This window comes from Lonchura striata, chromosome 8 (assembly GCF_046129695.1).
Source record: "Lonchura striata isolate bLonStr1 chromosome 8, bLonStr1.mat, whole genome shotgun sequence".
Lineage (NCBI taxonomy): Eukaryota > Metazoa > Chordata > Aves > Passeriformes > Estrildidae > Lonchura > Lonchura striata.
In genome coordinates this window covers 562,047-581,414 of record NC_134610.1, presented here as the reverse complement: position 1 = coordinate 581,414, position 19,368 = coordinate 562,047, and the positions used below count along the sequence as shown (strand labels likewise).

Below are 19,368 nucleotides of genomic sequence, written 5' to 3'. Positions count from 1 at the left end.
TTATGATTATTAATTGCTGGCCATGCATTGAATTAAGCCCTATGATTTAAGTTGCTAAATGAAATTCTAAGTCTTACAGAGGCATGTCAGCATTTTCAGAAATAAAGTACATTTAAATGTATGTGCAGGCTAAACATAAAGTAAAGCATACTAGCCTGGAACTAATTTTATGTCTAGTTCTTTCCTAAAATATATAAGTTATTACCACTGAATATTAGGGTTTTTTTCAACTGATATTTCTAGACTATCTCATACTTCAAGTCAAATATAGGGTAACCATTTTAATACTAGCTCAAAATAGAGCCCTAAAAAGTAGAATCTATTCATCTGAGAGGTAGTTCTTGCTAACATGCAGTTACTTGACATTTTAGATTTTGTGTGTACTGATTTTGTTCTGACCTTCATCTGAATGAACAAAGACAAGGTGATTTTCTATTTAGACCACATGCCCTTTGAAATAGATGGCAATTTTTCTTTTGAACCATTATAGTGCAGGAAACTCCAAAATGCTCTCATTCCTCAGTAAAAGATAAAATGTGTCTTCTCCCTTACCTCTGTTTGCCAGACTTAATAATATACCATTTTGATAAGGGATTGGGAATGAGTTTGATGGGAAATGCCCTCTTTGCCTGCTCAAGTCCTTCTGTTCTCACCATCTGTAGATATGTTTTCTTAGTGATGGCCCAAAGCTTTCCTTGCAGACACTGTGGCAGAGTAGGTCTGGGATTTTGAAGGGGCAGAATACACAGATGACGGATACATTTGGTTACACATCACTACTCCATTGTACTTTTGAAGTTATTCTGTAATCTCCACCATTTCATCATCCTTGCATAGCTCATTTCACATATTGTGCTGCTTTGATAACTGCCAAAGCTTTAGTGCCTGCAGTGTTAATGCCAAAGTTGACAAACTGTGTACATCTTATATGAAATATTAAATATATAGCAAGGTGAAAAATACTAATCCAGCTGCAGCATAGCTATTTATATATACTCACATCATGGGCTATTTAAATCTTTATACATGTGCTTGCATTTCTGCTGCCACTATCAAGCAGATGTTTACTCTTAATGCTACGGGCTGTTTCAGTTTCAGGATTACAACCCCTTTAGTCTGTGCCCTCCGTTATGACAGGATTTCTGTCAGGTCCATAATTGCCCTGCTATTGCTGAATCTCTGCACTATGTATGCTGAGTCAGCTTTTATTCTCTGTGGTTAAGGCTGTAAATGATACCAAAAAAATTAAATTGGGAGATTTCAAGTTGCCAGTGTATGGACAAAACTTTTGGTCAAGGAAATGCTGCTTTGTCAGCGAACCTTTCAGTATGGACCATTTAATAATGGAAAAAATATAATGAATAAGTCTTCGTAACTGGTAGGTTTGAACAACACCTTTTCTTGGCTAAAGGAAGAAAGCTTCGATCCTGACAGCTCTGTTGCTTTGGGCCACATCGGCATGTCCCTGTGCTTGGTTGCAGGCCTGAGGAGTTCGTATGCCAGCCAGCACAGCCAGCTGGGGCAGGAGCTGCGCTCGGTGGTGTCCCCGGACATGCACATCACCCCCATCTACGAGGGCAGGACGTTCTACAGCCCCGTGTACCGCAGCCCCAACCACGGCACCATCGAGCTGCACCACGGCTCCCAGGCCGCCCTGTTCCGCACCGGCTCCGGTGGGTGACGGCCTCGGCTCCGTCCGAGCCAGCTGGTCCGGGGCACGGGGTGTGGGGAGCAGGGGACACACGGAACGCCAGTGCACAAGGAAGAACTAGAGGGTATCAATTAATGGAGACAGAAGCTAGGTTTGAGGGACTTCAAACAACCTGCAGGAATTAAAAGGCTCTTGTGATGTTTGCAGTGAATGCTTGGGGCTATACATCACTGTCAGCCTGGGGTCAGAGTGTTTTCTGTTTGATAGCACATGCACGGGTACATCCCAGATAAATGTATTCGTGACACACAGAATTTATTGCTTCCTCTCTTGCATTCTCTGTGCATCTCTCTCTTAAGAATTGAGTTGGTTCATGGGTTTTTTTTCATTCATCAATCCAGAAAAACAAGAGCTTTCCACTAAAATTACTTACCACGTCTTTCACAGTAAAAATACTGTTTTACCAAACTTCTCAACAAAGCATAATGGTTAATGCTACAGCTGAGGATTGTCTATTGAAATTGAAATATTCCTCTAGTATCTCATAGAAGTGGCATTCATGTATTATGAAGAGCATAGGCTTTAGATTAGTATTAGGATTTATTTTGTGTAGAGAGAAATATAATGCATGTTGCAATGCAGTTTGTTCTTTAAAGGTTGATTAATAATTTGTATAGTGGCTCCAAAAACTCTTAAAATATTAGAGTGATTTAGTTAAGTAACTCTCTAGAAGTATTTATAGAGAACTATCCGATTCATATGCCATGTTTTCACACACTTGAAAATGCCTTTTTGTTTGCTAATGTAACTGCAATACCAAGAGAATAGTGCTGAAGAAGGAACCAGTTTTTGCATTTCTCCTGCCTTCCAGAACCTAGAATAAATGGAGTTGTCAGGATGTGCCAGTGAAGAAATATAACTAGAAACTGGAATTCTTTGTTTACTTGTCTACTTAATACCACTTTTCTTGGAAGAATGAGAGCCACCAGCTCTGTTCAGATATGAAGACGCATGTTCTTGTTCCCAAACCGCTCAGCTTCATCTTTGCAATGGTCCACATGTTACCTTTTGTCAGGGAAATTGTCTGTGTAGTTAGGAAAAGCAAAATATCACATAAACAATATGAACTTTGAAAACACTTTGCACCCAGATTTCCTGCTTGTTGGCATGGGATGCACTTTTCGTACTTTAATTCTTGTTGAGGGAAGCTGAGGCACGAGTCTGATTCCACCAAACCTTTAATTCTGTAACTAACCTCTCCATCTCCATGGAACACTGCAGAATTGCTCCATGAAATCTGACATCAGTTGCAACATGGAGCACAGTAGACATTTTCAAGACTGATGGTTTTTTTGCTTGCACTGTTAAGTAGGTGTTGCCCCTTCTCTTCAGCAGGCACTTGTTACCTGTTTGGTTTTGACACTGTTCTATCCTAGGCATGGGTAACCTGCAGCGATCCTCCAGCCAGCGTAGCACCCTCACATACCAAAGAAACACCTACGGGCTGCCCACGGCGGCCGCGCTGGCGGAGCCGCTGCGGGCGGTGCCGTTCCGGCTGCCGGAGCCCGGCTACGGCCGCCTGCACCCTGCGCCCGACGGCGGCACCACGCGCTCGCCCTCCATCGACAGCATCCACAAGGACCCCAGGCAAGTGCTGGCCACGGCCCGGGGCTGCAGCCAGGGCACAGCCTTCCCTCGCGCCTGCAGTGCTGCCTCTGCCTGGCCCAGCCAGCCCCGGCCTGCCGGAATACTCACATCTGCACCTTTAGTGCTAGAACAGGAACACAGGCTGCTTCTTGCAGTGAGAAAAAATGGTTGCTATGCAGTTTATTATTACATTTTTTTTATGCTTGTTTTTATGGAGAAGTTATTAAGGGAACACAACTTTGATGAGATTTGACTGAATTATTGAACATTTCTTTTAGTAACCTGTAACACTGTAGTGAGATTTCTCTGTCTATGAATGGGAATTGGGACTTGAAAATTCAAAAGGACAGACCTAATTTATTTGAATGAATTTTTTATTAACAGTTTGCTTAAATTTCAAAAAAAGTAAGTGTTAAAACTATTTATAAATGTGCCATTTTGAAAGTGAACACATATATTTCTGCAATAATTATTGGTTTGGTGTTGCAGATGTCTGTGCACAGTGTGAGTCTGTGACAAGTGTAGTATAGTCATTGGCATTTACTCTGGACACTGTGCACTAAAACCTTGTATTTAACCTGGCAGTATGAAAGCCCAGGCTGTGCACATCTTGGAAGGACTTATGTGTATATTCCGTGTGGATTTGGAATTAGTAGGAATTTCAGTCCCTCCTCAGATTCTGGTTCACTGAGAAACCAGCTCATTCTGGAGGAGCTGGGCTGAGCTGTGCCTCCAGGGCTGTCCTAGGGACATCTTGGGTACCAAGGAAACCTCAAGCAGAGATGGTGAGACTGGAGCTTTTTGCTGCATTCCCCTGCTCCCATCTACAGCAGGCCTGTACATGGCATTTATCTAGTGTGGGCCAGTCCTGTCATCTCGGCAATGAAAATGCTTCTTTAATGGATTTTGTTATTCTATTTATTAGTGGAAATTTATATACTTAATTTTTTAATAGATATTGAGAGACAGAATTAGTTTCATTTAATTGAATGGTGCATTCATCCAAATGATGTTAATAGGATAGTCTTAGCTCTAGGTAGTAAAGCTTGGAGGCTGCCTGCTCTGGTATGGTGGCAAGAAGAGTTACTTTATAGCAGGGATGCTTCCCATTCATGGCAAGGAACTTTAAAGAAACTCTGATTCAGTTGTCATTGCTGATGCACCTTCTTAGCTTGTTACAGAGGAATAGTTATTATAGAGGAATAGCTTCTACCTTACATTTAATCTGTTGCAGTTTCTGATGTGCATATCGGGCTGTGGCAGGGGAACATATTACACACCTCAGAGTGGGCTGGTAGGAGTGGGCTGGCTCTCTGGAATGAGTGAAAGTTACTAGTTTTACTAAAAAGCCAGTTTCCCCTAGGGTTTTCCTATCATTAGATACGGAAAAATAAATCTCTGAATTGTTGGGCATTTCAAAGTGGGCATGGACCTGAGCTTCCCCTTCGTGTGACTGGGGGCCCTGGGGAGACCTGAATGGTCAGGCCAGCATTAGTCTTGGAACAGCTTCCCAGCTATTGTTCTTGGAACATACTTTGCTCTTTTTTTCATTTATTTTATTTGGGGGGGATTTTTGGTGGGGTGATTGGTTGATTTGTTTCTTTGATTGATTGATTTATTGTTTTGGGGGTTTAGTTTTGGGTTTGTTTTAGATTTTTGTTTACTTAGATTTTTGAGCCTGGGAAAACTTAAGACACTACTTTATTCCCACCCCCTTTACCAGTTCTCTTTTACAGAAGGCAAATGGCCCAGCAAATATTAATTACTGTGTTTCTAAATCTGCAAACTGGGCATGTTTTGTGACTTTTCCAGGATTGGTCTGCACAAAATCAATGTGGTTTAATGAAGGAAATATTATTTAATGATTTTAAATTTACAATTCCTGAATAACTCAGATCAAGCAACCATCCTGCATCTGATCCTGACAATAACACTTCAGGATGTGCAGGTTTTGTTGAGCTATAAGTGGCTTCTGTCTGGGGAGAACATTAAGCACTGAAAGAAAAATGTCGTGCAGAAGTGATGTCCCTAAGCAGAACAGTTGAGGGGGTATATTTTGCATTATATATTTAACTTCTGGGAGATTTTTTTGTAGGTTGAAGTGTTTGGGTTGGTGTTATTCTAGTGATTATTTGTGGGGTCTGTGATCCAACTGAAGCACGCTGGATATAGTGTCCTTTTCCAGTTGGAAGACTAAAAGGTGATGTGAGCCACTGTTATCCCATTATACCTGGGTTTCCTTCTAGCCCTCTTAATTCCAGAACAAAACTGAATTGTTGGAAAGCTGTTGAGATGCCCCAATACTTGTCCTCAGTAAATCGCCATCCTTTGTGAGTAATGCCTTCTCTCTGTTGCTCTCCACTGAAGGGAGTTTGCGTGGCGAGATCCAGAGCTGCCTGAGGTCATTCACATGCTCCAGCACCAGTTCCCGTCAGTGCAGGCCAACGCAGCTGCCTATCTGCAGCACCTCTGCTTTGGGGATAACAAGGTGAAAACAGAGGTGGGTGCTGCTTGTGCTGCTCTTCCAGGACACCCATACCAGGAAAACCAGGCCTCTTGCCTCTTCCCTTTTTTTTCATCATGACACAGTATTTTGAGCCCTCCTGTGTTCCTGTGCTAATATTGAAGTGCCTGGGGTTATAATTATACATGCTCAGATTCTTCCTGTCATAAGAGCTGCATGGAAATTCTATGGAAATCTTTTACCCTAGAGTTGTGTCATCCAGCAGAGTTCTAAAGTAGGTTTGCCAGAGCCTGGTAGTGTGTAACCTGTTGGTGACTGGAGACTAGAACAACCAGGAGCTCTGGAGTGCTTTCACTGGTTTTTATCAAGGTGTTTTAAGGCAACATGGGGAATAAGTGAGCTGCCAGGCAGGGGAAAGGAGCCCAACCGTAGAGAAACATGGAGGAAACTGTTTGTGCCACTGTGATGTGGTGGCAGAGTACATGGGAGCGAACATTCAGATTATTATTGAAATCTCTTGAAACTTTGCATTCAAAGACCAGCTGTTTTTGCAAAGCAGCTGTGGGCTGTTGATTTGAGGGAATTTGCCTTTTCATTTGCATGCTATGTGTGTGTGCTAGATGTTATTTTCAGTATAAATTTTATTTATGTTAATAAAATGTTGGGGCAACTTTTGTAAAAAGATAGCCCACATAATTCACTGTTGCTGGGAGATGAAAAGCAGTTTTGATGATCTGGTGACCATCACAGTGATAATCAGCTCTTATTTCCAGTATTCCCTAAAAAGATATTCCGGGGTATAGGAAATTAAATTACTTTTAAAAGTGGAAACAAGACTGATGCAATAACAATTCTCTGAACACAGCAAGTGTCTGAAAACGACCTTCAGCCATTGCAGTGGGGTAGAGGGAGAGGTTCGGTCCCATGTAGCAATCAAATCAATAAGGGTTCAGCTGCTGATTCTTCTGGAAGTAGAATGGGTAGTATTGTTCTCATAAAAACAAAAGCCTTTTACATCTGTGGAGTGAGGTGGGTGAGATCAGTGGGTGCTGATGGTCCTGACATTCCACTTCCCAGGTCTGTAGGCTAGGAGGTATCAAGCACCTGGTGGATCTCCTGGATCACAGAGTCCTGGAGGTTCAGAAGAATGCCTGTGGTGCGCTGAGGAACCTTGTTTATGGAAAGTCCACTGATGAGAACAAAATAGCCATGAAGAACGTGGGAGGGATACCTGCCCTTCTGCGGCTGCTGAGGAAGTCAGTCGATGCCGAGGTCAAAGAGCTGGTGACAGGTAAGTTTCGAAGGGAAATTAGCAGAGAGCCATAATGCAAGGTATTTTTCTGGACACTTATCTTGATCAGTTAAAACAGCACAGAGTATAGAGTCATTAGGAGAAGTGAATGCTGAGGTGGTTGCACTAAAGCTCTACTTAGGGTGAATTTTTCCTCATATAAGTCTCCTGCATACACAGCAGGTATTTCTTTATTGATTCTGAACATTTGTTTTATTACAGGGTTTTTTTATCTTTTCTTGACAACAGTTTTAAATAAGATCTTGCAGAATTCATAAGATGGATCCAAACTATGTAACTGCATATGATATTTAATCTGAATTATAATCAAGGATGACTTCTTCAGAAAAAGTATTTAAGTTGTGTTTCATGATAAAAAAGAAAATTCAATGCTGTGTGCAGCAAGTTATTTGTATATACAGTTCTGCTGATAATTTACATCAGATTTCATACTTCTGTATCTGAATGTCATGTATGGAGACTTTGTGGGCAGGGGATTAGGGATTTCTGCCCAAGCATAAAAGATGGGTAGCGGTTCCATGCGGCTAATGGATGGATGGGACATGCTCTGGACTTGTGGCTGTTGTTCCCAGGAAGAAAGTTTCCATAGGATTTATACATCCCTTCTTGTATGTTCAGCTCTGCTCCTCAGTACCTGATATCCCTGGTATATGGCGCAATGTAGCAGGAAAGTCAGGGCAGACCACCCTTATCATTGGGAAAAAACCTAAACCAAAGCCATGCCCTCCTCCACTGTTCACTTTGTTCACCTTGATTTCCTCCTTCTTGGATGATGGCTCCCCACATTCTGCCTCTTCTAGAATCACATCACATGTTTAAAGTAATGTCTTTTAAGTTGCCAGTGTTGCTTCATGTTTGTTTGCCAAGTCTCTGCTGACTTTTCTGCTCTGGAAATGTCTTCTAAGGGGTTCTCTGGAACTTGTCTTCGTGTGATGCCGTGAAGATGACAATCATTAGAGATGCTCTGTCTACATTGACAAACACTGTGATAGTGCCCCACTCAGGATGGAACAGCTCCTCCTTTGATGATGATCATAAAATTAAGTTTCAGACTTCCCTTGTTCTGCGCAATACAACAGGATGCCTGAGGTATTTGCTCTTCTAGAATACTCCCTTTAAAAGAGTAATCATGTTATCCAGTGGGTCTTTCTTGTATTGTAATTTTAAAGACAAAGGAATTGTTTTAGTCTATAAATTACAAAGTTCCATCATGTAGACAGTTTTTCCAATTGTCCTTTTTTTCCTAATAGAAAAATATGCAAATTACCAAGTTAGTCACTAAGAGTTGCTGACCAGTTACTAATCAGCTGCATAAAAACCTTATGCAGACTGTCTAATAAGTGATTATCTGTCTATCCTTGCATACACTGTGTTCCTTTGTCATTCCAACTTTCAGGAACCTGAGCTCTGCTGGGGAAGAGGCGCGAAAGCAGATGAGGTCCTGTGAAGGACTGGTCGATTCGCTGCTCTATGTGATCCACACCTGTGTGAACACCTCAGATTATGACAGCAAGGTGTGTGCATGTCTCATCTACAGATACTTTAGTGGTATCCTGTGTGTCTGATCTTGGGGCTTCGTATAGCTCAGCTGAGCATGATGATGTCCTCAGCTCAACTGGCATCACTCCCAGCCCCAGGTTACTGAGGCACAGCCAAACTCAGCTGTGTAACACAGAACCACCTCTTGTTTTCAGCAGTGCTGCAGTATCTGTTTCTTAATAAAACAGTAAATAAGCTCTTACACTTCTCATTTTCAGAATATTAAAGAGTAGGCCATTATAGCAGAGACCACTCATAAATATTGTCAGATTTGAGAGAGGTTGCATTTTCCCAGAGAAGCAGCCACAACACAGCCCAAGGCCCAGCGTTAGAGTTTAGCACTTGTGCTCACAGTGCCTTTTCTTCTCTACTGAACTGGTTTCGTTTGGTTTGTGTCTGTATGAGGAAGAACTGGTGACGTGGTGTCTCTCTGGTTTGGTTCAGACAGTGGAGAATTGTGTGTGCACCTTGAGGAACCTTTCCTACCGCTTGGAACTGGAGGTACCTCAGGCACGGCTGCTGGGAATCAATGAACTGGATGACTTGTTGGGAAAAGAGTCACCCAGCAAAGACTCAGAGCCAAGCTGCTGGGGGAAGAAAAAGAAGAAGAAAAAAAAAACTTCCCAGGAGGATCAGGTTTGTATTTTCAATGTACTGCAAATACCTCAGATGGTGTTTGGCTCATGGTGGGGGAGGACATAACTTGACAAAAACAACCCTACACTGCCTACACTGAATGCAAATACAGAGGTTTTGTCCAGTTACAAATCTGCATTCCTTTCTCAGTGGGATGGAGTTGGCCCTATCCCAGGATTTTCCAAGTCTCCTAAAGGGGTGGAGATGCTCTGGCACCCATCGGTGGTGAAGCCATACCTGACACTCCTGGCAGAGAGCTCCAACCCAGCCACTCTGGAGGGCTCTGCAGGATCACTCCAGAACCTTTCTGCAGGCAACTGGAAGGTATGGGAATTCCTGCTCCTCCTCCTCTTTGTAGTCCAGCTGTTTTTTCTAGTAGACGCTGTAATGTGTTTGGGAGGACATACCACTTTCTCATGTGCATCTGAGCATTCCCCTCGTCTGTGCATTAGTGCTCATATGCTGCAGTCGTGTTTCCACAGTGAAAAGCCTTGGCAAAGACCAGGGGCAACAAGAGCCATATGGAAGCTGGCCTTTATTTTAAATAAACAGAAAAAGCTTCTTCCAGCTTCATCTTTTGATCTTATCAGATCAAAACTATTTTCTGGCATCTTCTAGCTGTGAATTCTGCAGGGGAGGTGCTGTTGAAATAACACCAGGACAAATAAATTTACCTTATTTCCATATTCTATTATTTTTTTCCATACATTCTGGCCATTGCATATATAATGTGCTACAAAAGCAGCACATGAGAACGCAATATTATGTCATGTATTTGTTATGGAGAAATTAAAAAACACAGCAAGCATTAATTGCTTCCTTTGCTTGCAGCAAGCCAGCTAAACCTTTTTCAGTTTGACCATTATGAAATTGGTATTAAAAAAAAAATACAAGCAAAACCCAACCTCCTTGCTCCCTTTTCAATAATCATCTATCCAGATACTTTCTCTCTTTGAAAGAGGAATGAGTGAAAAATGGCAAAGAGCCAGCTCTTTATACTCACAGAAGCAGCACACATCAAACATGTCATCTTTATTGGAAATGACCAAAGATGCCTGAGAGTTCCAGTCCAGCCCAAGGCTGTTTCAGTGCAGTGCTGTGGAGGATTGGTGGGTAACTGAGGTTCTGTGTCAGTTCGCAGCCTACATCCGCGCTGCCGTGAGGAAGGAGAAGGGGTTGCCCATCCTCGTGGAGCTCCTGAGGATGGACAACGACAGAGTGGTGTCATCTGTGGCCACTGCCCTAAGGAACATGGCCTTAGATGTCCGGAACAAGGAACTTATTGGTATGTACAGACCATCCTCCAGAGAGCACCAGCACTGGGGTGTCAGACCTCGGATGGGTAATCCAAGGAGAGATTCCAGGGATGGGAACAGCACGCTTGATGTTTGTGTGTCACGTCAATTGTGTCACATAAATGAGTCTTCCTGACAGCAGCAGCTTTCCAGAGCTATACTGCCACATTAGCTTGCTGCTGGCCACCTTTCATGGATGGGAGTCAGCCAAGCCAGACAGAAAACCCTCAGTGCCAAATGGCATGGAAACACAGCTCTGCTTCCTTTGGAGCTCGGTGCTCACCTGCTTGTGGGGTGCAGGTCTTCCATGTGTTCCTGAGGGGTGAAACAGCTCTGCTGCCATGACAGCCGTGCTTTTTTAACAATCTTAAACAGGAAGAGAAGGGAGAAGTCTTCTCCAGGAAAACACAGATATAGAGCATCATCTGTGTCTTTGCTGAATTAAGTCATCAACATAGGCGCTTTCTAGAAAAACTTACTGTCTTGTCAGTTCTAATATTTAACCCTTTAAGCATTCATCTGTGCCTTTCTTATCTAGCATTAAAAAACCCAAGAATATAACCATCAACTTTCCTGCCTTTCCTGCCCTGAGTTTTCTCAGTCTGTTAGTGTTGAACATGCTTCAGCCTCAGGCTGCTGTGGCTTCAGTGAACCTTGTTAATAAATGGTGTGATACAAAAAAGTCTCATTTTTGTAACAACAGCATTTTCTGTGTGTAGAATTGTGGGGTCAAGGATATAACTGCTCACAGAGGTAGGAGGATCATTATTCTCAAAAAGAGAAATACAGGTGGACAAAACTTAGTTATCTGTTTCTTAAGCTTCTCATCTGGGACATTCAGAGTCTGTTTTCCTGCAGTGCAAGTGTTACACGTGAGAAATGTGTAAAAAGATAATCTTATTCCATTGTACTAGCCCTGTGCAGGTCAGATTTAGGTGATAGTCTCTTGTCAGGATGTTCCTTCCATTCCTGGCAAAACTGCTCAGCTCAGGAATGGTCTTCCACCTACTCTGTCTCCCTGTCAAAGCTGTACCTCTGAAAGAATTTCTGGCTTCAGACACACTCTGAAACGGACCATTGGGTAAAACATTGCTAGATGTAAAGCCAAGTTCTGCAGTAATGCTAGAAATCATCTTTAGGAGCTTCTCTGCTGGTATAGGAAAGGAACAATGGTCACAGGGTGACACTGAAGGAAATGAGAGATGAGGACTCCAACAAATCACAATATATGTTGGAATATGCAGCATGTCACTGAGCTTGCTGAAGAGTTGGCAATGGCAGAGTATTGCTACAGTTCATTGTGGGGATAATTTCCCAGTGAATTTCCTTTTGCCAGCAGAATTCTTTTTTGTTTCTATTTTTCCTTTCAGGCGCATTATGCAAATAGATGGTGAATGACTTTATGCAAAGCTCCTTCATTATTCACTGTTACGTGCAAATACATGTCTCCTATAAAATCAATTAATCATTCAATTAACAGTACAGCCCAAACAGGAAGAATCCTTGACCTTATCTTAGTTACTGTCCCTTGTGTGCAGCTTATCTCTGGCATCAGTCAGCAACTGGAGCCTGACAGAGCTGAGTGCTGACAGGTAGCAAACAAGGTGAACAGAACATCCAGAAGAAAGAATTTACAGTTACTGTAAGGATTCCTTTAATCCTCCCATAGATGAAGCCCAGCAATGTGCATTGCTCTGTCCATCATAATACGTAGCTTAACATTTTTCCTTGAACAATTCATCTTTATCCAAATAATTCTTGTTTAAAATTGTTCCTCTTTTAATGCAAAATTCAGATTTTAAGCTAGAAGTCAGAAATTGTTATGTGGTCTCCCTTGACTCTGTGTAAAATGTGAATTCTTGGCAGATTTTGGTACACTGCTGCTTCTTACTGCCTTCAGCTGCAGTTTTATGACATGTCCTGCAATTTCCAGCCAGAAGGACCAAACAGGGGTTTTGACCTGGTTCTGTGGGTGTGTGTTTCCAGGTAAATACGCGATGCGAGACCTGGTCAATCGGCTACCAGGGGGCAATGGGCCGAGCATCCTGTCAGATGAGACAGTGGCTGCAATCTGCTGTGCCCTGCATGAGGTCACCAGCAAGAACATGGAGAACGCCAAGGCCCTCGCCGACACTGGTGGGATAGAGAAGCTGGTCAACATAACAAAGGGAAGAGGTGACAGGCAAGTAGGCAGCAAAGATCCTACCTGTGTCCACTTAAAATGCTTGTAGGAAATGTTTTTTTGGGTGAAAAAAAGATCTGCCTTTGCAGTCTGGGTCTGAGGAACTGTCAGCTGGAGTCTCACTGGGAGGGAGGAGGCACTGGTACTGTTGTCTTGAGCAGTGTTCTCTGTCTCAGGCTTCTGAAGGCTTGTACAGCTGCTCACAGTAACCATGGTCATGGGACCTGTTTTCAATGAGTTAGCCAGTCAGTTCTTCAACACCTACAAGATTAATAAAATACTTGGAGCTTTTCTAAGTCAGACTGTGTGGGCACCTTCGTCAGGATGTATCCCAGCAACTATGAATTGTACCTAGTGCAGCCCTTTGGTCAGTAGAAAGAGAACGTGGCTAGGGGAAAGCCCTTGAACAGCATTGCCAGGCAAGTGCTGGCTGAGGGGAGCTGGTCCTGCCTACTGTATCGGGGCTCTGGAGAGGCCATCAGACAAGTTCTCTGGTTGTCTAGTGGGTCAGCAGCAGGAGGCCCCTGTGGCGGGGATGGGGTAGCGGGAGCCCCATGCCGTGGTGAGGCTGCTGGTTGGCTGTGCTCATGCTGGTGTTGCAGGGTCTGGTTTGCCCCACAGCAGCAGGTTCAGGCTGTTAGGAAGCTGAGGAACACTGTTCTTTTGAAGTGGAATTCAGTGGCTTTCTAACACTGCCATATTCATCACCTCCTCAGGTCCTCACTGAAGGTTGTCAAGGCGGCAGCCCAGGTACTGAACACGCTGTGGCAGTACCGAGACCTCCGGAGCATTTACAAAAAGGTAAATTGTAAAATTAGCTTACACTAGAAAACAGTGCCACAAAAACTCGTTTATTTATAACTTGCAATTTATTCTGACGTGTTTTTCTTTTTGCCACTCCATAGGATGGATGGAATCAAAGTCACTTTATTACACCAGTATCAACACTGGAACGAGAGAGATTCAAATCCCATCCTTCTCTAGCCACAGCCAATCAGCAGATGTCACCTGTCATGCAGTCAGGTCAGTCAGGGAGGGTGAAGGGGACTTGCTGCCCCATTTTTAACTCAAATACCTCTCAGTTTGGCACTAATGCCATTTAAAACACAGAGGTCAGGCTGTTGCTCCTTGGTGTTTGAGCAAAGGGCTTCACACGCTCTGAGTGCTCCCTGAATTGTTCCTGCAAAGTGAAATCTTCAATTAATAGAGCTGGACATTGTTACCAACCATTGCCCTGCTCAAAGCCACTCCTCCTGCGCTGTGTGGGCATTGTGGAGTAGCCTCATGGAACATGAGGACCTGGCAGCACAAACAGCAACACACCCACAGTGAGGAGCTCATTTTCATTCCCAACTATGCCATGTTCCATAAGAATGAGCAACCAAACCCAAAAACATTACTTTTCTGACTCTTCCCCATTTATTCCTCACCATTGTTCCTTCAATGTGTTCAGTGCTAGGATTTAGATCTTCAAGACAGCTGATACAAAACCTACCTGAAGCCTTCTATTTTGTCTTCATTTGGCATTTTATTTTACCAAATTTACTCTTCTAGAGACTACCTAGAGCAGATCTTTGTTAATACTGAGAAATACCTACCTACTGTGACTGCTAAAATTAGTGACCAGTTCCTACAACACTCTTGTTTAATTACTTCTTTACATAAAAGTAACAACCCCCACACATTCCTTTATAATATGGTTGACTCGAAAAACAAGGACTCCACCAGGGATTTGTTTTCCTACAAGAAGTAAACCTGTTGAGGTGTTTGTGCCAGAGTTCCTCTCACCCACCAAGGAAGCCAGTACAGCTTACGCTCAGGGAATGACTGGATTCTACCCAAGTGTAAAAGGATATTCTGATGCCAGCTGTCAAATTTCTATCTTGGCACTTTCTCTCCCAGGATACACCAGCAGAACAACTGTGTTACTCCAGTTCTTTGAGTGACAAGTAGGAAGTAGATGAACAGCTCTAATTTAATATTCAGAGGATGTTGTATTTCAAAGAGGGTTTAGTAAAAATTCCTAATAGGAAGTGTCTGCTTTTCTGCTCTAGAGCACAGCCAAGCCCAAGGGAGTCAGTGGAAGTTGGTGAAAGGCCCACATCCCCAGAGGGGCTGTGCAGCGTCGTGCTGAGCACAGCAGATGCCTGTTGGAACAGATACGCTTGGACTGAAACAGTTGTTCTTGTTCCAGTCACTTCATCATTAAAACACACATTATTATGTTGACCCATGTCAGAATTTTAACAACATGACATATTTAGCCATGAATGTGCCAGGAAAATACCAGTAATTAAACTATCCATAATAACACAGAATTCTGAGTTATGATGTAACAGACACATCAGTGGTTATCATTGAACTAATATTTTTAAGCAAAATTTATAGAAATTGTTTTAACTATTTTACTCTCATTGCTGGAGTCTTTCTGAGCCAACAAAGCCCAAGGGATCTGTAGACCAGGGAGGATTTAGCAGAACAAATTTCTTACAACAGCAGTTGAGATTTAGCTGCTTATTGAGCAGCTCAGTGATCCCTTGCTGGGATCAGCCCATGGCCATTGGCCTCCCAGAGCACACCATGCCCAGGGCTCACCTGTGTATATAGGGGTCACTGAGGCCAGGTAGGTTGGACAAGTGACAGGGTGACCTTAAGTACTGTGTTTAAGTGTAACTTAGATAAACCATCACCATTAGCAGGGTATCATCTTCTGCCTCCACATAGGTGATGTCCTAGGCATGGTAAGGTCCCATATCTGGGCTGTGAATGTCACCAATGTCTTGTGTCTGCCTGTGAGCATCACAGAGCAGTGACTGCCCCTTGCTGGCAGCTCTAGGGTGTTCACCCAGGAACAGCTCTGGTGTTCTGTCCTTACCCACCCCCTGGTTGTGAACACTTCAAGCAGGGAGTGCTGAGGAAGGCTGGCTGTGCAAAAGGCTTTTGTTGTCAAGCTTGAGAACCTCTCTTTTCCCATCAGTTGGCAGCACGTCCTCATCCCCGGCTTTGTTGGGAATCAGAGAGCCTCGCTCCGAGTACGACAGGACGCACCCTTCTATGCAGTATTACAGTAGCCAGGGCGATGTCATTGCACATAAAGACATCTACACTGGTAAGAGACCAGCTGAGCATCTTCTGGAACAGGGAACTGTTCCTTGTGGGAAGAGTTTACAGCCGTACACAGACAGCTGCACTAGCGGGCTGGTCGCTGCCAGCTGCTGCTTTCCCTTTCCATTCTTTGTATTCCCTGGCTGTGGCACAGGGCAGGGTGTCACTGCCTCTGCTGTTCTCTGTAAAACTGCCCGGTACCAGAGTAAACACAGATCCCTTTCTATACTGGGAGGTGAGAGGCAGTTGGAATTCCTATTTTTGTTTAAAATACTAGTACAGAAAATTGTATTATTATATACATAAATTATAATGATGATGTTATAAATTTTAATGTGCGGTTGTAAATTATTATTATATTACTAAATTATATCAAGATTTAATATTTTCCCTGATCTCTCTTTTCCTTCTTCTGTGTCACACAAGTAGCAAAACAATAGATGACAGTGACTAAAGAGAAGGAAAGTCCTTGCTTTAAAGATTTTCAGTCTGTAAAATGAGAAACAGCAACATAAGCCTCCTGGCTTTGCTGTAAGGGTTGCTGAGGCACAGTGCCATCATTCTGCTATTACATTGTATCATTAGCAGGTACTGAAATCTGCAGATTTAGTAGTATGGGTACTACATAAAAGGCAAGATAAAAACCAGCAGACTTATGGCTGAATGAAGACTGACGTTTATGCATTAAAATGTTTTCTCCCAGGTTCCAGCAAAGCTTCACCAATTTACATCAGTTCCTATTCCTCACCAGCGAGAGAACAGAGCCGGCGGCTGCAGGTGAGCCCAGAGTTGTGTTGGGGTAGTGCTGCTTCCCAGACTCACAGGAGGGGCTGAGCCCGTTCCCAGAGCCGCTGCCTCAGTGCTCTGGGTTTGCAAGGCCTCGGGGCTGCTGCAGCCTGGCTGCTTCCATAGGAGTCACGCATTTCAGCACCTTCTTACAGTGGGATCTGAGACTTCTTTTGTGACTTGAGTGGGGTTTGGGCTGGTTTTGGAGGGTACGGCCAGGTTTTGTACTTACTGTACCTGAGCTCCAAAGTTGTGCACTTCTGGAGTTACTCCCTTCAAGTTATGTAGGAGGAGACACACAGCAAACTCAGGGGCATTTCCTCCATTTCCCTGGGTACATTTCCTGGAGGTTTGAAACCTGCATTACTGTCATGGGTAGAGGTGCACTTGGGTAAAGTATTTTCTCTGCTAATTACATTTTTGAAAGTTTATTTTGATATAATTTTACCAGCAGCATCAGCAATTGTACTACAGCCAAGAAGATACCACCAGGAAAAACTATGATGCCTATCGGTTGTACCTGCAGTCCCCACACAGCTACGAGGACCCTTACTTTGACGATCGAGTTCACTTTCCTGCTACTTCAGATTACACACAACAGTATGGACTGAAATCAACCACCAATTATGTAGACTTTTATTCCACCAGACGATCTTCTTACCGAGCAGAACAGTACCCAGGCTCTCCTGACTCATGGGTGTAGCACCAGAGAGAAAAACCCAGCGTGCTTCTTGTCTGGCTTGAGAAGGACTGGAATGGCCCCATGTTGTTTTGGTTAAGAAATGTAAAAGTGAAAGAAAAGAAGGAAAAAGGATGATTTTTTTTTTTTTTGTGGGGGAGGTGGTGGCTGGGGGCTTGGTTTTGTTTTTGGGGTTGTGGTTTTTTTTGTTGTTTTTGTTTTTGGGGGTTTTTTTTTGAGTGAGGAATTGTCAGGAGAAAAAGCTGGCAGGGATGGTTTTGCTCTGCTTAGGTGTTAGGTATCATTACTTGTAGCTCCTGTAGTCTGGTGAGGGTGTGGGCGATGTGATGAAAGGTTTGAGAATTGAGTATGATGAATTTGGAAAGTGTGTAGGTCAGAGCAAATTAAAGCTGATTTTTTAATGTGAATAAAAGTCTTGTTCTGATAGTTTGTACAGAAAAAATCCAATGGCTACCCTTGTTTTATTGCTATTACTGAATGTCAGGATTGTATGCTACTGCGTCATGTAAATTTCTTTGTTGGTGTAAATATGGAAATGCCACGTTGGTCTCAAGTGCCATCCATTTGTAATGCAGTGTGTCATTGAAAAAGGAATTTGAAACATCATGCACAAAAAAAAACCCAAAACCAAGAAAGTGTTGTGAATTCTAAGAGGAAAAGAACCCAAATTTTAAAAAATGAATAGTGTAATTTTGAAGCACAAAGCTAGTCCAGTATATCCAGTATATCCACATCTCTCCCATTCCCTGCCTATTTCATAAGGAAATCACTGCCATTTTCTATGCACATGGAATAACAATAAATATGGAAGTCTCATCCATGGAAAGCTGTTCCCTGTTCATTTTTTTCTTATTATTTTCTCTGAGTGATATTCAGAAACAAATACCATGAAAATTAAGTCTAATTGCATGTTCTTAAGCAGGTTAAGCATATCAAAACATTTGGACCAGCTCTCCAGTGGAAATGTCCTGAATGTGTCAGGCTGGCAGCCCAAAGTGCTAAATCCAACACCTTCCTACCAAGATTCCTCAGACTTGTGTTTTTACTTTTGGTATTGGCAATCCAAGATACTTCAGAACTCTAGCCTGTTTTCCCCTTGCTCTCTCATGGAAACTGAGCTCACCTTGCTGTCCTAGAAATGATGGTCTCCATTCTGACCACAGTCTGCTTGGATTTCTTTCCAATAAAAATGTTTGGTTATTTTAAGTAACTAAATCACAAACTTTCCTGTGCTGTACAGTCTGTTACCTCTACCCTGTCTGTAACCACAGACACATTATTGCTCCACATCATTGCATTTTCTTTGGGTTTTCAGGGTTTCCAGTATCCTGAAGAAGGATTGAGAACACTGGGAAAAGGCTGATAAGTTTTTCTATCAGAGTAAACAGACTGAAGAGAACCCATCAGCCAAGGACAGTACTCCAGCGTGCATTCTGTGTTTGAGTTACTGTATCAAAGACTAACACAAAAGGTAACATAAACATGAATAAACTTTTTGAAAAACAAGATGAACATGACTGTGTAGTTACAAGTAGATTCCTGGAGCTGTCAACAGCAGGCACTAGGGGAAAGCTGTCACTGAGATGTGCTGGAAGGTTGTTCATTTCCCATCACAGAGTGCAGGGATTCATTTGTGGCCATCAGGCAGAGGTGAGGGAAGGACTCTGTGCTGGCTGCCCCACTTGGAAACCTCTCCAAACAGTGTCATGGAGTGGGGAAAAGTGACTGTCTGCCTAGAAGGCAGAAATCAGCAGGAAGGTTCTTCATTTGCTCACAATTAGCATCAAAGTGATATTCGTGAGTTCTGTTATCCAAAGACATCGCTACTTTATTAGAGACTCTAAATATTTGTATTGAGATGGATAAAACTTACAGGGCATTCACTAGTTTAAAATGCATGCATTTTCAAAAAATACCGAGTTTTCTTTTTGCTCTTATTAAGGTTTTTTACCCCATCAAAAAAAAAAAAAGTAATATGTATTTGGTTTGGTTAATGGCATTTTAGTTCAGAGTAGCGTTGGTAATTACATCAAAATTAGACAAAAAGGAAG

General features: G+C 42.9%; 1 protein-coding gene across 4 annotated transcripts in view; it reads left to right on the top strand.

Moving 5' to 3' along the window:
- Nucleotides 1-18,143, top strand: part of PKP4 (plakophilin 4) — a 66,964-nt gene extending 48,821 nt beyond the window's left edge. For 2 of the 4 annotated variants that reach the window (XM_021543454.3, XM_021543452.3), the window contains exons 8-22: nt 1,482-1,673; nt 3,088-3,298; nt 5,666-5,798; nt 6,840-7,053; nt 7,980-8,163; nt 8,471-8,588; nt 9,058-9,249; nt 9,400-9,573; nt 10,384-10,534; nt 12,531-12,726; nt 13,443-13,527; nt 13,632-13,749; nt 15,704-15,835; nt 16,535-16,608; nt 17,072-18,143. In XM_021543454.3, the coding sequence (XP_021399129.2) occupies nt 1,482-1,673; nt 3,088-3,298; nt 5,666-5,798; nt 6,840-7,053; nt 7,980-8,163; nt 8,471-8,588; nt 9,058-9,249; nt 9,400-9,573; nt 10,384-10,534; nt 12,531-12,726; nt 13,443-13,527; nt 13,632-13,749; nt 15,704-15,835; nt 16,535-16,608; nt 17,072-17,320 (2,423 nt within the window). In that variant the 3' untranslated portion in view covers nt 17,321-18,143. Of the gene's footprint in view, nt 1-1,481; nt 1,674-3,087; nt 3,299-5,665; nt 5,799-6,839; nt 7,054-7,979; nt 8,164-8,470; nt 8,589-9,057; nt 9,250-9,399; nt 9,574-10,383; nt 10,535-12,530; nt 12,727-13,442; nt 13,528-13,631; nt 13,750-15,703; nt 15,836-16,534; nt 16,609-17,068 lie in introns of all 4 variants that reach the window. The other 2 variants (XM_021543453.3, XM_021543451.3) reach the window with 1 other exon arrangement.
- The last annotated feature ends 1,225 nt before the right edge of the window (nt 18,144-19,368 follow it).